This window comes from Sinohyriopsis cumingii, chromosome 10, assembly GCF_028554795.1.
Source record: "Sinohyriopsis cumingii isolate HCF-2022 chromosome 10, ASM2855479v2, whole genome shotgun sequence".
Taxonomy (NCBI): Eukaryota; Metazoa; Mollusca; class Bivalvia; order Unionida; family Unionidae; genus Sinohyriopsis; species Sinohyriopsis cumingii.
This window is the reverse complement of record NC_142970.1, coordinates 91,881,091-91,897,789: the sequence shown is the minus strand read 5'-3', so window position 1 is coordinate 91,897,789 and position 16,699 is coordinate 91,881,091. Positions and strand designations below refer to the sequence as shown.

At 34.7% G+C, this 16,699-nt stretch overlaps 1 protein-coding gene across 3 annotated transcripts in view; it reads right to left on the bottom strand.

Annotated features, from left to right (window-relative positions):
• Positions 1-16,699, bottom strand: part of LOC149790580 (dnaJ homolog subfamily C member 13-like) — a 205,118-nt gene that overhangs the window by 159,479 nt on the left and 28,940 nt on the right. For all 3 annotated transcript variants that reach the window (XM_089972669.1, XM_089972671.1, XM_089972670.1), the window contains exons 7-13: positions 15,132-15,185; positions 11,452-11,594; positions 10,439-10,598; positions 7,566-7,657; positions 6,915-7,012; positions 5,499-5,567; positions 4,412-4,494 (exon numbers count right to left, since the gene is read on the bottom strand). In XM_089972669.1, the coding sequence (XP_089828795.1) occupies positions 4,412-4,494; positions 5,499-5,567; positions 6,915-7,012; positions 7,566-7,657; positions 10,439-10,598; positions 11,452-11,594; positions 15,132-15,185 (699 nt within the window). The remainder of the gene's footprint in view (positions 1-4,411; positions 4,495-5,498; positions 5,568-6,914; positions 7,013-7,565; positions 7,658-10,438; positions 10,599-11,451; positions 11,595-15,131; positions 15,186-16,699) is intronic.

The window sequence follows — 16,699 nt, the reverse complement described above, 5'->3', positions numbered from 1 at the left end:
ACTTAGTTAACTACCTGAAAGACACATACTAGATTAACTTGGCTAATTGCCTGAAAGACACATACTATATTAACTTGGCTAACTACATGAAAGACACATACAAGATTAACTTGGCTAAATACCTGAAAGACACATACAAGATTAACTTGGCTAATTGCCTGAAAGACACATACTAGATTAACTTGGCTAATTGCCTGAAAGACACATACAAGATTAACTTGGCTAATTGCCTGAAAGACACATACTATATTAACTTGGCTAACTGCCTGAAAAACACACCAGGTTAACTTGGCTAACTGCCTGAAAGATACATACTATATTAACTTGGCTAAATGCCTGAAAGACACATCCTAGATTAACTTGGCTAACTGCCTGAAAGACACATGCAAGATTAACTTGGCTAAATGCCTGAAAGACACATACAAGATTAACTTGCTAACTACCTGAAAGACACATACTAGATTAACTTGGCTAACTGCCTGAAAGACACATACTAGATTAACTTGGCTAACTACCTGAAAGACACATCCTAGATTAACTTGGCTAAATGCCTGAAAGACACATGCAAGATTAACTTGGCTAAATGCCTGAAAGACACATACAAGATTAACTTGCTAACTACCTGAAAGACACATACTAGATTAACTTGGCTAATTGCCTGAAAGACACATACTAGATTAACTTGGTTAACTGTCTGAAAGACACATGCAATATTAACTTGGCTAAATGCCTGAAAGACACATACAAGATTAACTTGCTAACTACCTGGAAGACACATACTAGATTAACTTGGCTAACTGTCTGAAAGACACATACTAGATTAACTTGGCTAACTGTCTGAAAGACACATGCAATATTAACTTGGCTAATTGCCTGAAAGACACATACTAGATTAACTTTACATCATCATAATATTAGCTATATAGTGTGCATCAAAGAGTTAGTTCTAAAATATAATGACAAGGAATTTAAAAAAAACCCAACAAACTTTAGTAACATACACCCATCCAAATAAATGTAAATATTTAGTAAAAAAAGAAAGGAAGGTCAAATATAATGATCTCATAAGTCTATCAAATGCATGTAAAATGAAAGATAAGGGTAAAATGAAACATACTTCCAACAAAAAGGTCACAATTTGTTACATAGAAAGTATTTCCTCAAAACGTCCATATACATTCCCATGGTTATAAATTATAAAAATGTTTTTTAATCAAGTTCATGGCAAAACAACAGGCCCAAGTGGGCCTGACAGCACTCTCTTGGCTAACATCAGCTTAACATCCAAATACCAGATCAGTTGATCAAAAAATCTAGGTCAACAGGATGCTTTTCTCCTCTTCTAGACAACAAATCTTTGTATAACAGTTGACCTCTTCTAGACAACAAAATATATGCATAACAGTTGACCACTTCTAGATAACAAATCTTTGTGTAACAGTTGACCTCTTCTAGATAACAAATCTATGTGTAACAGTTGACCTCTTCCAGAAAACAAATCTTTGTGTAACAGTTGACCTCTTCTAGACAACAAATCTTTGTGTAACAGTTGACCTCTTCTAGATAACAAATCTATGTGTAACAGTTGACCTCTTCTAGATAACAAATCTATGTGTAACAGTTGACCTCTTCTAGATAACAAATCTATGTGTAACAGTTGACCTATTCTAGATAACAAATCTATGTGTAACAGTTGACCTATTCTAGAAAACAAATTTATGCGTAACAGTTGACCTCTTCTAGATAACAAATCTATGTGTAACAGTTGACCTATTCTAGATAACAAATCTATGTGTAACAGTTGACCTATTCTAGACAATTAATCTACGTGTAACAGTTGACCTCTTCTAGTCAACAAATCTTTGTGTAACAGTTGACCTCTTCTAGAAAACAAATCTATGTGTAACAGTTGACCTCTTCTAGAAAAGAAATCTATGTGTAACAGTTGACCTATTCTAGACAATTAATCTACGTGTAACAGCTGACCTCTTCTAGACAACAAATCTCTGTGTAACAGTTGACCTCTTCTAGACAACAAATCTTTGTGTAACAGTTGACCTCTTCTAGACAACAAATCAGCCAGGATGCTGCCTAGTATATATGATGGTCTTGCACTGAGATAAGGTATCCAATGCTCCAGAAGAGGAACTCCCACACCATAACACAACATTCTGATGATATGGTACTCCCTACTTGAGATAATTCAGTTGTCTGACGTTATGAAGACCACCTTGCAGTGTGTCCTATCCTTCCAACCAAGCAAAGAAAATGACCTCTATCTATGACAGGCTAAATTGAAAAGTCTTCTCTAGCATCAGAATGGAGTACAGCAGCAAACTGAGGATGTTCCATTCTACAATATAGTGGTTACCTTCACCCTCTACACTTATATTTGGCTAAAGCAATTTGCATGAAAGTTTTGCTGTATCATCCTTGCATATAGCGTGGTACCTGCCAATAAAATAAACAAAACAGAATAAGACCCAAACAGTGAGTGTCAAGTCAAGCTGACAGCCAGGTCCATCCAGCTATCTGGACAGCTTATATGATATGGGAGACAGAAAGGTGTAGCTTGCCAGGAAGGACAGCTGGCTTGGACAGACCATTGGAAACTGTAACAGGCCATGGAGCTTTCCACACGATGGCACTTCAACAGAACAATATTTTTATATCTGGTCAAGATTTCTGCACATCAGCTGACTGGATGGCTTAATGGTATGATCAGCAACTGGGATGGTGGGTATGATTCTTGCATATGGTAAAGGCTGGCAAGATCAGTACATAACTTTATCCAACCAGACTAATAGGCACTTAAGCCATACACATACCTGCATGCATGGGGACTTACATGCAGCGGGCTAACAATGGAGGGAAGCATTATCCACCATATTCTCAGATGCTCCCTTAGTTTGGCAGGACAACAGCCTCAAAACAAAATCTTTTTAAGTTAGCATTTTCCATTAGATCTGGTGATGCATTTGTAATTCCAAAATGAGTGGGTGGGGTCCTGCATAGCAAATAAATGTTGTGCTTCAGTGGCTGTAGCCACTGGTGCCATACAAGGAATCTTAATTGAAGGTGGGAGTGCCTTCAAAGGATCCCCATCAACACTCTCAAAAGACTCCAAATTATAAAGCAGACTCAGCATGTCCACAAATGAAGACTTGTACCTTGAAGTTTTTTCATTGCCCTAAATTCTGCCAAGCACTGGAACCAAATCCCAGGAAAAGTATTGCAGTAAATCTGTGGATCTGATGAACACATCTCATTGGTGTTCACAGCCACTTTAAAATGCTTACACTTCTGTACTTTAAAGTCATTTTTCACCTGAAACAATGGAGAATTGTCTTTATTATGGATTTTGTGCCTTTTTTCAGCATAGATAGGCTATACATGGTAGCCAGTATATCTCGTGGAGGAAGAGCCTGAGAAAACCCCTGGAAGCTCAGATCCACAACAGGCAAGCCCAAGACTTGAACCAGTGCCAACAGAGCTGAGATGTAAATGACCAGTAAAAGGCAAGTGCATTAGACCACTTAGTCACCCATGGCTCCAAAACAACATAGAGCAAAATAGAGCAAAACAAATATTCACAAATTAGGCAAAATTCTCTAAGAGAAAGAACCTAGAAGATTCATGGCTATGATTATGAACCATAGGATCTACTTTTCAATTCAACAAATGCACAGGTGAGCACAGATGACATTACTAGTCAAAGAACAAGTCCACATCGATTCAATAAATATGAAGAAATTCATTCAAAACATTTTTAAAAAGCCATTAACACCCTGTGTAACAAACTTCAAACCATCTTACCACAAAACTTTGTGGATGAAAAGCTTGAAAAAGCTGAAAATCTGTAATAGATTAAGAAAGTACAACAAACTGTTGTCCAGATTCTTGAGTGAAAGTGAAAATCAGTAAACATCTGGCATATGTATGGTCATCTAAAAAGAAACAAGGGGATGTAATTTGTAATAGTTACTTCCATTTGGATATATATATATACATATATATATATATATATATATATATATATATATATATATATATATATATATATATATGTACACAAATGTTATTGTCTTTTCAGATGGGCTAGATTTGGAAGGAAGCATGATTACTTTTCTGATGTAAATGTGATCAGGTGATTTATTCAGTGGAGAAACTGAATTAAATGTCGCCATATTAGTTGTAGGAAAATTCACTGTCAGAACAGTGACATGGAAAAGGTCAAGAATTTCATATACACAGACACCCTTAAGTACATAAAGGAGAGGATGCACAACTTTAAAAATGCATGCAGGCAATGAATGCCTGGTTTGGTAAGACCAAATTTTCCCAAGGTTAACTTCATGCATAAGATACAAACCATCTGATTAACGAACACCACTGCACTGTGATTACTTACATCTTGTGTAACCGCATGCAACAATCCACTGTATGATACATTGCTGTTGAACCTAAATACTGCCACATCAAATGTCATTCCCTCTGCAAAAGATGACATAAACACTGGACCTATTTGTTTCAATACAGTATAATTACAGTCTTGTGGTGAAATCCCTCAGTATAATGTGATGTGTCAATAATTAAATACTCAACATATTTGTTTCAACACAGTATAATTACAGTCTTGTGGTGACATCTCTCAGTATAATGTGATGTGCCAATAATTAAATACTCAACATATTTGTTTCAATACAGTATAATTACAATCTTGTGGTGACATCCCTCAGTATAATGTGATTTTTCGTAATTAAATACTCAACATATCTGTTTTAATGCATTATCACTATATAGTCTAGCAGAGACATCCCTCACTATAATTTCACATAATACTTTAAATTTTTCTTTTAAGACAGCATAAATATATAGTCCAGTGGGGGACATCTCTCCATATAATGTGATTTTACATAACGAATTCTAAATATGTATATAGACACAACAGAGACACTCTAAGAAACTGCAGATGTGAATTTATTGTGAGGAGCTTTTAACCTCATGAAATTTTACCAAATTTTAACATTTTAACCACACAGTGCATGTATTAAGCTGAATATGTCAGATTCTTTCAAGAAAGGAAATCTGTCATCATTTGTTTTTTTTTTATTGCAAGCATTTTGTAAGAAAGCGTAATGTTATCATGGTTTGAAATCTGTGCATTGTTTTTTTTTATACTTTGACCAATATTTGCAAATTAAAAGGCTGTTGGGAACCTATTCTTTCTCCCAATTTTCTGGTAGTGTTGGAACCCTGTTTATAATATTTCTCAAATCCTTAATTTTTTAAAACAAATTCACTACATTTTAGGAATTTTCAAGACCTTTTGTAAGCCATGAATTTTTAAGACATCTATGTTTTGCACAGCTCTGAAAATAATGAATACAAATGAATTATTATTATAATGAGGTCAAAACTTTTAGAATTTTCAAAAACTGTACAATTACAACCTAGTACTGAGCACATTAATCAAGGTTTAAGTATGTTTTACATACCTGGAGGGGACATTATAAATTTAAGGTGCTGACTTTCCACTTCTTCATCCACAGGGACTGTGAATGGACCTGTGGAATGAATAAAGGAACAAAATAAATAATTACAATAAATATCAAGTCTCCAGTGACTTTTAGATATGCCAAAAAGGACTGTTCTTTGACCAGCTAAAACAAATGCAATTAGGCATTGCAATATGATAAAAATAAATTCAGTAAAACTTGATAATAGTTATATTAACTGATAGACAGGTATTTGGCAATTAATTTTCATGACAAACATAAGTCTAAATGGCTCTGAATAATTCTTCATAACAAAATATGAAAAGCTGCTACAGGACTTCTGCTATCTCATTAAAGCCTGTAAGTTTTTCATTTAATTTTATGAGTGGTAAGACAAAGTAGTTCAGTCCCTTGCAAAATGTTAGAGGAAGACTGCAGAAGGAATTTTTAAAGAATATGCTTATTTACATTAAAATCAGGAAGTGAAGAGACTGCCTGTAATAACAATCTGTTTCTAACAAAGACATGTTCCATAGCTAGTGCAATGCCTACACAACATGAAATAGGGAAGATCTAAGCTCAGCTGACTGATACTTTTCTGACCACACTTTAATAATTTGTTAAAAAATGTGTCACATTTTTATTGGTAATCTTGTGACAGATGACCCTGAAAGCTAATATGATAAAAGACGTGGAAGTGTATTTGAGTTAACTTGCAGAGGAAAAATAATACAGAGGATGTGGTATCAACCTTTTAATACATTTTCCAGAACCCAGATAGCTACATTAGACATAAAGTTGAATGCATATATATATATATATATATATATATATATATATATATATATATATAAAACAACAATTGTCTAATATAAAGTATATAATATATAGCCCATCTATGGAAAACAAATTCACATGCCTTTAATAACTATTGTTTCCAAATTGTTTCCTCAAATCAAGCATTTAAGTGAAACTTTCTTTATGCAGCTGTTTGACTCAAAAGGTCATTTCCCCTTCTCTCAGGGACAGATGCTGAGAGTCTGACCTGCAACAAATGTTGCCTTCATAAGTCTTGATCTTTGCCTTCATTTCCACATGTATCACCACTAAAGGCTACAATACTGCATCCTTATGGATCATACAGTTTACTCCCTACCCATGACTCAATTTTCCAATAATAATCACACACAAAAATGTAAATTTCACAAACTGTAATAAAGCATACTAAATTAAAGATAAAGGCCATGACCTGAATGTTCAGCCTGCCCCTGAGTATTGATGAGGGCAAATCCAGGAGAGATATCATGGTATTGAAATAAAAAGAAGAGCAAAAGACTTTAACATTGAGGTTGTTCTTGGGTACAGACAGACAGATGCACATGGATAATAAAATGTTTTTGGTAAGGGACTTTTTACCTAGTCGGTAGCCTCTATATGTAGGTGTCATTCTCACACAGATATCACGATTTCCTGAGGCTCTCACTCCATCCAACAATGATGCAAGCAAGGCATCTCTGAAATTATATTAGTAAGATTAAAACCAGACTGCTGTAAACTGCAAAAGGTCAAAGGTCATTGTGAACTCAGTCTCAATTTAGAGGGATATCAGAAAGGTATTAGTTTAGAATGGTATCATCAATTACATGCTTAATTAAAATAAATATCTACATATTCACAATGTTATAAGACTGATCTTGTTTTTGATTCATTTTTTTAACCAAACTTCTTACACCTAGCATAAAGGGAGGCAACTCTTGCCAATACTTGTTAAAGATCATGATTACCAGTATGGTTTTATTTTTATATTCTATGTTGAAGAATGTGACTATCAGCCTGGTTTTATTTTATATTCTTAGCAGACTAATTACTTTTCATATTTCTGATTATACCAGCAAAAGAATAATTACATTACTAATATAAATGAGTTTTTGTCATGGATACAGAAAATATCCAGATATAAATAGAAAAATTAATTAAGACATAATGCAATGGTTACATATTAAAATCTGCAATGTGATAGATAAAAACTGCAATTTCATCAAATAATCTGATTTTGCTTTAACTCACCTATCTGTTGAAAGGTAGGTCCTTACTGCACCTTTGACATATTCCACTGAAAACTGTTGAGGATGTTCTTGATCTCTGACCAAGGCAAAAACCTACAACAAAAATATCAAAAATTACCTACAAAATTGTTAAATTATTTCATATTTCACTTTTTCTCCTTTTCAAAGATTTTCAATAGTTGTAACTTCTGGAAGAGACAAAATGAAGCAAAGTGAGTAAATTTCTTGACACCTTCATTGCCGAAGGAAAACTTGAACTCAATAACTCCTTTCTGCTTTGAATCACCTATGTGATGGGACTCAAGATGATACAAGATTTCTAAAACCATATATATCATTACATTCTAAGACAAAATGAGCAAGATTGTATCATGTGCAAATCTTTCAACCAAGGTGTCTATTTCCATGCATAGACATATTCTTGGTATAATTAGTACTGTAAGAGTATGATACATTCTTGGTATAATTAGTAGCGTAAGAGCATGATACATTCTTGGTATAATTAGTAGCGTAAGAGTATGATACGTTCTTGGCATAATTAGCACCGCAAGAGTATGATGAGTTCATGGCATAATTAGTACCGTAAGAGTATGATACGTTCTAGGTATAATTAGTACCATAAGAGTATGATACCTTCCTGGTATAATTAGTACCGTAAGAGTATGATCATTTTCACTAGCCAAGGTTCCAATGTGATAGCCCAATCTACACCTTGGCGTATCAAGCCTATAATTATGTGCTTTGGGTCTGTGAATTTCATTGGATGCATGGCTAGCCACTGCATCCAATCAAAATTAAGTTGTTCAAATTTGAACATGGCTCCTACCTGATCGAGACAAGAGGAGCACACAACTTGATTGGACTGATAAATAAGCAATTTTCCACTGCTGGTACGTGTTTGTACAAATACATTTTACTCAAGTAGATATGTAATGGCTTCCCACTGGTATGTAGTCATACTTTTGATGTTAAATATACAATGTACCATTTTTGGGTCAATTGCCTCCACAAGTTTTGGCCAATGTACAATGTACCATGCTACTGGTAGTTAGCATTACATACTAAGGGAGGCAACTCATGAAATCCAATGGATGTCGCTAGGACAAAGCACAAATATATCTTATTTCATCCACCAAGGTGTAGATAGGGTGGCAGGGGCAAGTTTCATAAATTGGCTCCTGGCAAATTTCTTAACTTAAGGCTATGGTGTGACTTTTTCAGCTCTTATTGTTTACTAATTAAAGATATGGATATATTTGTAAACTAGGTGTTCCGGGCTTGTGTTGTTCTTGAAACTGATGTCAGGCATGTACACCTTCCATAGTTACTCTGCAGTATGTAGATAGTGAAATACCAATAGTCGGCTAGGAAAAAGAGCTATCCTCCCATAGCAGTAAACATATGGGTTTGAGGCAAGTAGAATATCTCAAAAACAAAATGGATGACAACTATTTTCAACTGCATCAGCCTGTTCAGTACACACTGTTTTGAAGAATTATCATCTAAGAATAGGGCATGTGTTCACACCGAAGCATCACATGGTATCAAAAATGACCATAGGACGTGAAAACTAGGTATAAATTTGGGGTTGGGGTATATAAACTTCTGCTACGAACTGCCACTGACTTCTCTTGTCAAGTGGATAATATTCTTCTGCTTTGTTTTAATAAAGGTGTAAAAAAATATAGACCTTTTTGACCTCATGTGTATTCTTTTATTAATACAATTTTAAATTTATGTATAAAAACCGGCCCCTGCCCCCTAGGGTTATCATATTGGAACCTTGGTCAGCGAAGATCGAGTATGATATGCTTATAAACTGAAAATTGTACAATCCCCTTGTATCCAAATAGTCATCTGTTAACTGTATTTCTTATGTTAATAGCAGTGTGAATTCTGTTTTGTAAACTAAATCCCCCTCCCACAATCCGTTTGTTATGGGAGAACCAATGTATTTTTGGTCAATTTAAACAATTTTGGGAACTGGTCTTCATGACATTTGAACATATTTTTAATCAACTCAGTCATGTTGTCTCTTTGATATTTCTGTTGTTGGATCAAATTTGTTGCAAGGCTTTATGCCAAGGTTACAGACTCTGAAGAAATGAGGTTAACCTTTGCAACCATTTTCATTAGTGGATGGATTATCTTTCTCAACAAAAAACATAAAGCATCCCTTTTTGGTTCTTTCCTAAACCAGTTGTAGGTAATGAATCGTGTGTCTTGGAATTTTGGTTTCTTTTCTTCTCTTTTCATCAGTTTGTGAGATATCTTCAGTTTGCGTTAGAACATGACGTTTCCTCTTGTTTTTATAGTATCAACTGTAGCAGATGACCTTACCGCAGAGAAATTAGTTGTCTTCTATTTTGACATTCATAAAACTTGCTGCTTGTTACACTCAGTACAATTCTGTTATGGCTGATCAGTGGATAAGTTTGTTACCCACTCTAGGAGACAACTTAATCAGAACCAGTGGATAGTTTCTGCAAAAACCACAGCAGATCACAATCATACAGATGCCTTTATTCAAAGACTTATTTGACATTAGTATAGGTTGATTGAGATCACTGGCGAATTGGACAACCAAGACTTAATTGACAATTTATTTTCAACTTTTGTCTTTAATAAAAATGAAGCAAAATAATAAAATAAAAACAGCACGCATTGGGTACAGTAAATTGCAGGAACCACAAATAATTTGTGTGACCTTTTCCCCATTGGTTTTGAGAAGTGTGTCTAATGATATTTCTATGAGAAACCCACAAACCTGCGGCCTAGTAGCATCTCTGACAACTGCATTCTAAAAGTAAATTATACTTTCAAGTTTCCTACTTGTTTAAAATAAGGATTCCAAAAAATCTTGCATCAACTTACATCACAGAGAGGCTTAACAGTGGTTACATTGTATGTTGCTGGGTCTCTCTCAACAAGGCAAGTTTCTGTGAGACAGAGAGTCCTTCGTACATTGTCGGGGTGACGTGGTGACACCTTCTGGACAGTGAATTCTGCATATGATGTCAGAGCTTCATCAGTACTTAAGAAGAAATAAAATGTAATTGTCATTTTTACCATGCTATAGTTACTATTCTGTGGGACATATTCACAAAAATATCCACAAGTGAAGGCAATATTTCAGAGTCAAGTGAAGACATTGATTTATACATCCCAGAAATTGACAGACTATTTCTAAAAATTCTTTTGCTTAGAAAATGTAAACTCTCAAAAAACAATTTACATCATTATAATAAATAAGTACCCAATGTTTAAACTTTTAAGAAATTATATCCATGCAAATGTTTTAAATGAGCAATGCTGATTTTAGGACATCTGAATGTGTTAGATGTTATATATCAATAAAATAACAGTAAGTTAACCTTGCTAAATTTGCATGAACATTTTACATTACAATTATTTTTCTTTCATGCAGTCTATGTTGCTACTGTACACTGTTACTAATTGAATGAGTATTTGTTTTAGAGTAGCTTCCATGTACTTATTTCACCTGGAATAAAGAAAGGATAGTACTGTCTTATTATTTATTTTTCAATAATAATAATAATAATAATAATAAATATTATTATTATTATTATCATCATCAACATTATTAACATATTATGCTTATCACTTTACAGTATATCTTTATCACAACACATACTGTCATCAATGCACTGTATAATTACCACTATACATTATGTTAATCTCTACACAGTATATGATTATCATTACAAATTATATATTTATCACTGGACAGTATTTGCTGATGAAAATGCAATATTTTTATCACTACACTATATTTGCATCACTACAATGTATACTTTTATCACTGCAAAGTATATCTTTATTACTACATCTTGAAATATTTCTGAAGAGAACTCTGTATAGTATACCTGAACTTTCCAAGTCTGTGGTTCTGAAATTGTTCAAAAGTGATTGGTTCTTTTCTCTGCTTGACAGCAATGCCTACATAGTTAGCAGCCATATCCATTATAGCCTTTACCAACTCATCCAGTTGTGGTGATGAGAATAAATGCTGAAATGGTTTAAAATATATTTATTAACTTTAGTGCCCAGAGATTTACAATGATATAGTAATTATGTCATTGAATAACATGACATAACTTTCCATCAACCAATTTTTCTTCAAGTTTTGGTAACTTCTCAAGTCACTAAATGACATATTTTCAATTACACAGTCCTCCTTACTCTCATCTTCCAGATTGCAACCCAGGGTTATAATCCCAAATTCACTATATATATAGTGTCCTGCACTAATAGCATATTTAAATATTTTAAGAAATATATTAAAAAATGAGTCATTTCAAATGTTCTGTATTCTGTTCTTTGTACAAATCCCCTGCAGAAAATTCCAGGACCTTAGAGGAGGGGCCAAAAAAAGTTATACCCCTCTAGTAGATGGATACCATACAGACAACATTTTTACCAAGTTTCTTGAACTTTTTTCCAGGTTATTAGAAGTAGATAGAGTTACAGACACAGTCTGATAGACTGACTGACTGACAGACTGTAGAGAAACTTAAAAATTAAAATTTGTATCTAATATTACCACATTTATGCATCTTTTAAAAACAACAAAATAAAAAATTAAACACCAGACCACATAGTTGGTATGAGTATTGTTTCCAAAGAATGAAACAGTAATGTTTATATCCTTAATCAGTTAATGATTTCTGCTTAGCCATTTCCACTGATATTGTAAGTGTATGTTGCAAAGCAATTCATTTACACTTGCACCCTGTTCAAATATAATTTATGACTTAAGAGTTAACAACATGAAAAATATTCAACGATATGGGAAATAAAATAGGATATTCTACATATTCAGTGGAAACGATACAATCCCAGACCTGCCAGCCCAAAAGAGACATTCCCAGTAAGTTAGTCAAAATTTTTCAGTAACTTGGACCATTTTTAGTAAGGTGTAAAAACTATTATGTAATGGCAACAAGTAACATTTTGATAACCATTACAGTTTATATCCATGTTGTAACTTACAATATATCGCTACTGATGTGACTGGTACATGGTACTTTTGCACTTTCTAAGAAACTTCTGGTCAAACTCTATTTTGAAGCATTCTCCCCACTTCACTTTCATGACTAGTTTTGCTTCCAAGGTATCAACTGACACCAATGATCTGGGTTTTTTTATCAACAAATGAGAACACCCTCTCACAACCTGCATTTGAATGAGGAACAATAAGTACAGTCTTCATGGACAACAATTTGTATTTGAACTGGCCATTAGCATCCTTGAGTTTACTAATAAGATCCCATTGCTTGTCAACTCATTTAGTGTTTAAGGTCTCAGGATTCAATTCATCTACTTGGTAATTCAAAAATTCTGCTTCAAGTTGTCTTGCCAGTTGGTTTCTTTGGGTTCCATACACATAAACCTTGATTGGACATACATCACACTGCTAAAATGACTCATCATTCTTTTTTACTCATCAGTAACTGTACTGTGTTTCATAAAGTTCATTATTCAACGGAAACCTCATAACAATGTGATCACAAACAGCTGTATAATAGTCTCTTACATCTTTATAAAATTGACAATGTAATCACAAACAGCTGTATAATAGTCTCTTACATCTTTATAGATTTGACAAAGGCTACTTTCATACAACTTACTTTTAGCCAAGTATTTTCTAGTTTCTGAACCTACTATAAGTATATCATATGACTACTGTTTTTTTACAGTTATGATAATCCATATCAGTAAGATCACAGCTCAAAGCTTTACTGCATGTGCCTGCACTGTCGTTGTTTCCTTCTTTGTTGCTAGATATATGTGGAACTTTATCCTTGGAACTAGACACCTTCTCTGACATCCTAATTTTGGCTTTAGCTCTTTTGCCTTTAACCTCTTGCTTCTTGGTTTCTTTACCAAAATATATTTTTAAGGGTTCCCACTGTTCTAACAGTCTCTTTATACCTTCACCAAGAGACAACCATCTTGTTACACAATGCTTCAATATTTTTCTCTGCTCTTCCCCACAAAGAGTCTGAAGATCTTTCAGTTCTATTTGTCTATTTCCACTTTTATCCAAATAATATGATATTCCACTAATAAGACATCAAAACTAATAGGCAGCATATCAGCCCCCTTTTTAGCTGCTAAATGTATCAAATGGCATGAACATCCACTCATATACACTGAGGGATTCACCTTAGTTATATGTCCAAATACACCTTTATTGCAAACAGTCATCACTTAAGCATTATCTGATTCAAAGACATTACAGTTATTTCAACTTATGTTTCTCTTTTTCAAATCATCATCCAATAATGTGAAAATATTTTCCCCAGTAGAGGCTCCATCATTTGTTGGAAATGGCAAAGGTGCTTCAGTTACAACCCCATCTGTTTTACCAAAATATCTAACAACAACTGGGTACAGCTTCTCAGAATCATTACTACCATCAGTTGCTCAGTTGGGATGAAATATTGTTAACAATGCCTTCCTGTGTTGACTTGCACTGTTGTAATACAATAGCAGTAGTTTTTCTTCGGCCACACTGGTAACTATTTGCTACTGACGATTTGGGAAACATGCACCTGAATAGTTTAAAAGCATGGTCAGATTAAGCAATCGCATGATTATGGTCAACCAAAAAGTTTGTAAAATATACTTCAGCCGTAATGACCTCCAATTCAGTTTCTGGCACCGCAGATCCAAATCCTACAGAGATCAGTGACTTACAACTTGATTTCATTGCAACATATTCTGTGGTTTTTTTTTTAAAATCACGTGGCAGCGACAATCATCTCGCCCACTGTGGGAAATGTTCAAGTCAACACGACATAATGTGCAATAAATGTAGCGGACACTTTTTAAAAACTTTTTTCTAAGCATGACCAAGTATCTGAGTAATCTGTTTTTTTTTTGCAACCAGTTTCAGCTTTTTATGAGGCTGGTTGTCCTCTCCACTTCTGATGCATTTTCGTTTGGAAGACATTTTCAGACGACCAGATGACAAAACGAAAAACAAAGTCTAGATCAAATGCGTGCTTCTCACAAACAAAATAGGCAGGTTTAAAGCATCTGAGGTATCACTGTATGGTTAGTCTGGTTCGCAACCAAAATCCACTCAGTCTAAGATGAAGCTCCAAATCCAAACATGGAGTCTAATATGAAAATCTGGAACCGGACGAACAAGTACAAAAAATATCCGGAACAGAAAAAAACGATCATATTTCCATACTTTTTACTATCATTCTTTACGTCCATAATTGTAGTGATATTTTCTTAAGACTTACAGCAAAATTGTAAGAGTTGGCAGGTCTGCAATCCCATATGGCATTTTAATGATCCATTTAATTTGTGGGTTTTGTAAAATTTGACCTCCTGCTGAGTATGTACATATTTAAAAATGGCAATTAGTAAATATATGTTCTTATAAACAAGAAATCCTAAGCAAATTCTTAGAAAACAAAACTGTTAATAGATTTTGCCATTATTCTTGTCTGAAATTTACTTAAATAGATAAGCTACCTCAATTATCTACTAGATTTGTGAAAGATTGGAAAAGATATAAGACTCCTACCAGTCTATTAAAACCTCCGTGTACTACAGCTAATCCACCTGGATAGTCTGAGAGCTGTAATAAAAAAAAAGAACAATAAATAATTATGTTACTGGAGACTGATATTAGAGATGAAAAATACTACCTTTATAACTCTGAGTAAAAATAAATGTCATTCCATGCATATGGATATTGTGTGTACGGGGATAGTTCTGACCTCACTACTCCCGTGGAAAGAAGTAATTAGGTGTTCAGAGGCTTAATTTGTGCAAACTCTAAACCCTTAAAAAATTAATTCACAAACAATTTTAAATCAAAATAGATTTATATTTACAATCACTCAACAGAATATAGAAATAATGAAAAGGCAATTCAAAACTCAAGAATATTTAGACTATGAAAAAATACCTTACAAAAGAAATATAACCACCTGAGTCTGATGTGTCAAGTATCCATATGTATTACACCAACCCGAGTCTGGTATGTCAAGTATCCATATTCATTACAGCAACCAAAGTCTGATATGTCAAGTATCCATTGGTATTACAACAACCTAAGTCAGATGTCAAGTATCCATTGGTACTTCAGCAACCTGTGTCTGATATGACAAGTATCCTCAGATAAAACAGCAACCTGTGTCTGATATGGCAAGTATCCATTGGTATTACACTGAACTTAGTCTGATATGACAAGTATCCATAGGAAATACAGCGACATGAGTTTGATATGTCAAGTATCCTTGGATAAAACAGCAACCTGAGACTGATAATGTCAATTATCCATAAGTAATACAGCTACCTGAGTCTGATATGTCAAATATCCATAGGTGATATAACAACCTGAATCTGATATGTCAAGTATCCATAGGTATTACAGCAATTCAGAACAAGCAATGAATGTCTTCAAGGAACGTGAATACTCAACTCCACAAACACAGAACTGACCTAAACATAAAACCATACAAATGCTTGGATGGATTCATTATAGCTGCCAATAAGGCTTGGCCTGCTCAGCATGGCTGCAGACAGATGTATGGATGGATTCAACATGGGTGCCCATGCCTACCCTGGCTGCAGACAGATGTATGGATGGATTCACCATGGGCGCCCATGCCTACCCTGGCTGCAGACAGAAGCATGGATGGATTCATCATGGCTGCCCACAGGGCTTGGGCTATGACACTTAGACTGCAGACTGATGCATGGATGGATTCATCATGAATGCTTGCAGCATGCCCACATAGGCTGTAGAGAGATGCATGGCTGAATTCATCATGTGTGTTCATGGGGCATCCATGCCAGGCTGCAGAGAGATACATGGATGAATTCATCATGGATGCCCTTGGGTCTTGGACATTCACACCAAGACTGCAAACTAATGTATGGATGGTTTCGTCATAAGCACCCATGAAGTTCTGAGAACACCCAAACAGACTGCAGAGAGTATGTTTGGATGAATTCATCATGGATGCCCATGTGGCTTGAGCATGCCCACATAGGCTGCAGACAGCTGTATGGATGGATTCATCATGGGTGTCCATGGGGCATGGGCATGCCCATCTAGGCTGCAGAGAGATGTGTGGATGAATG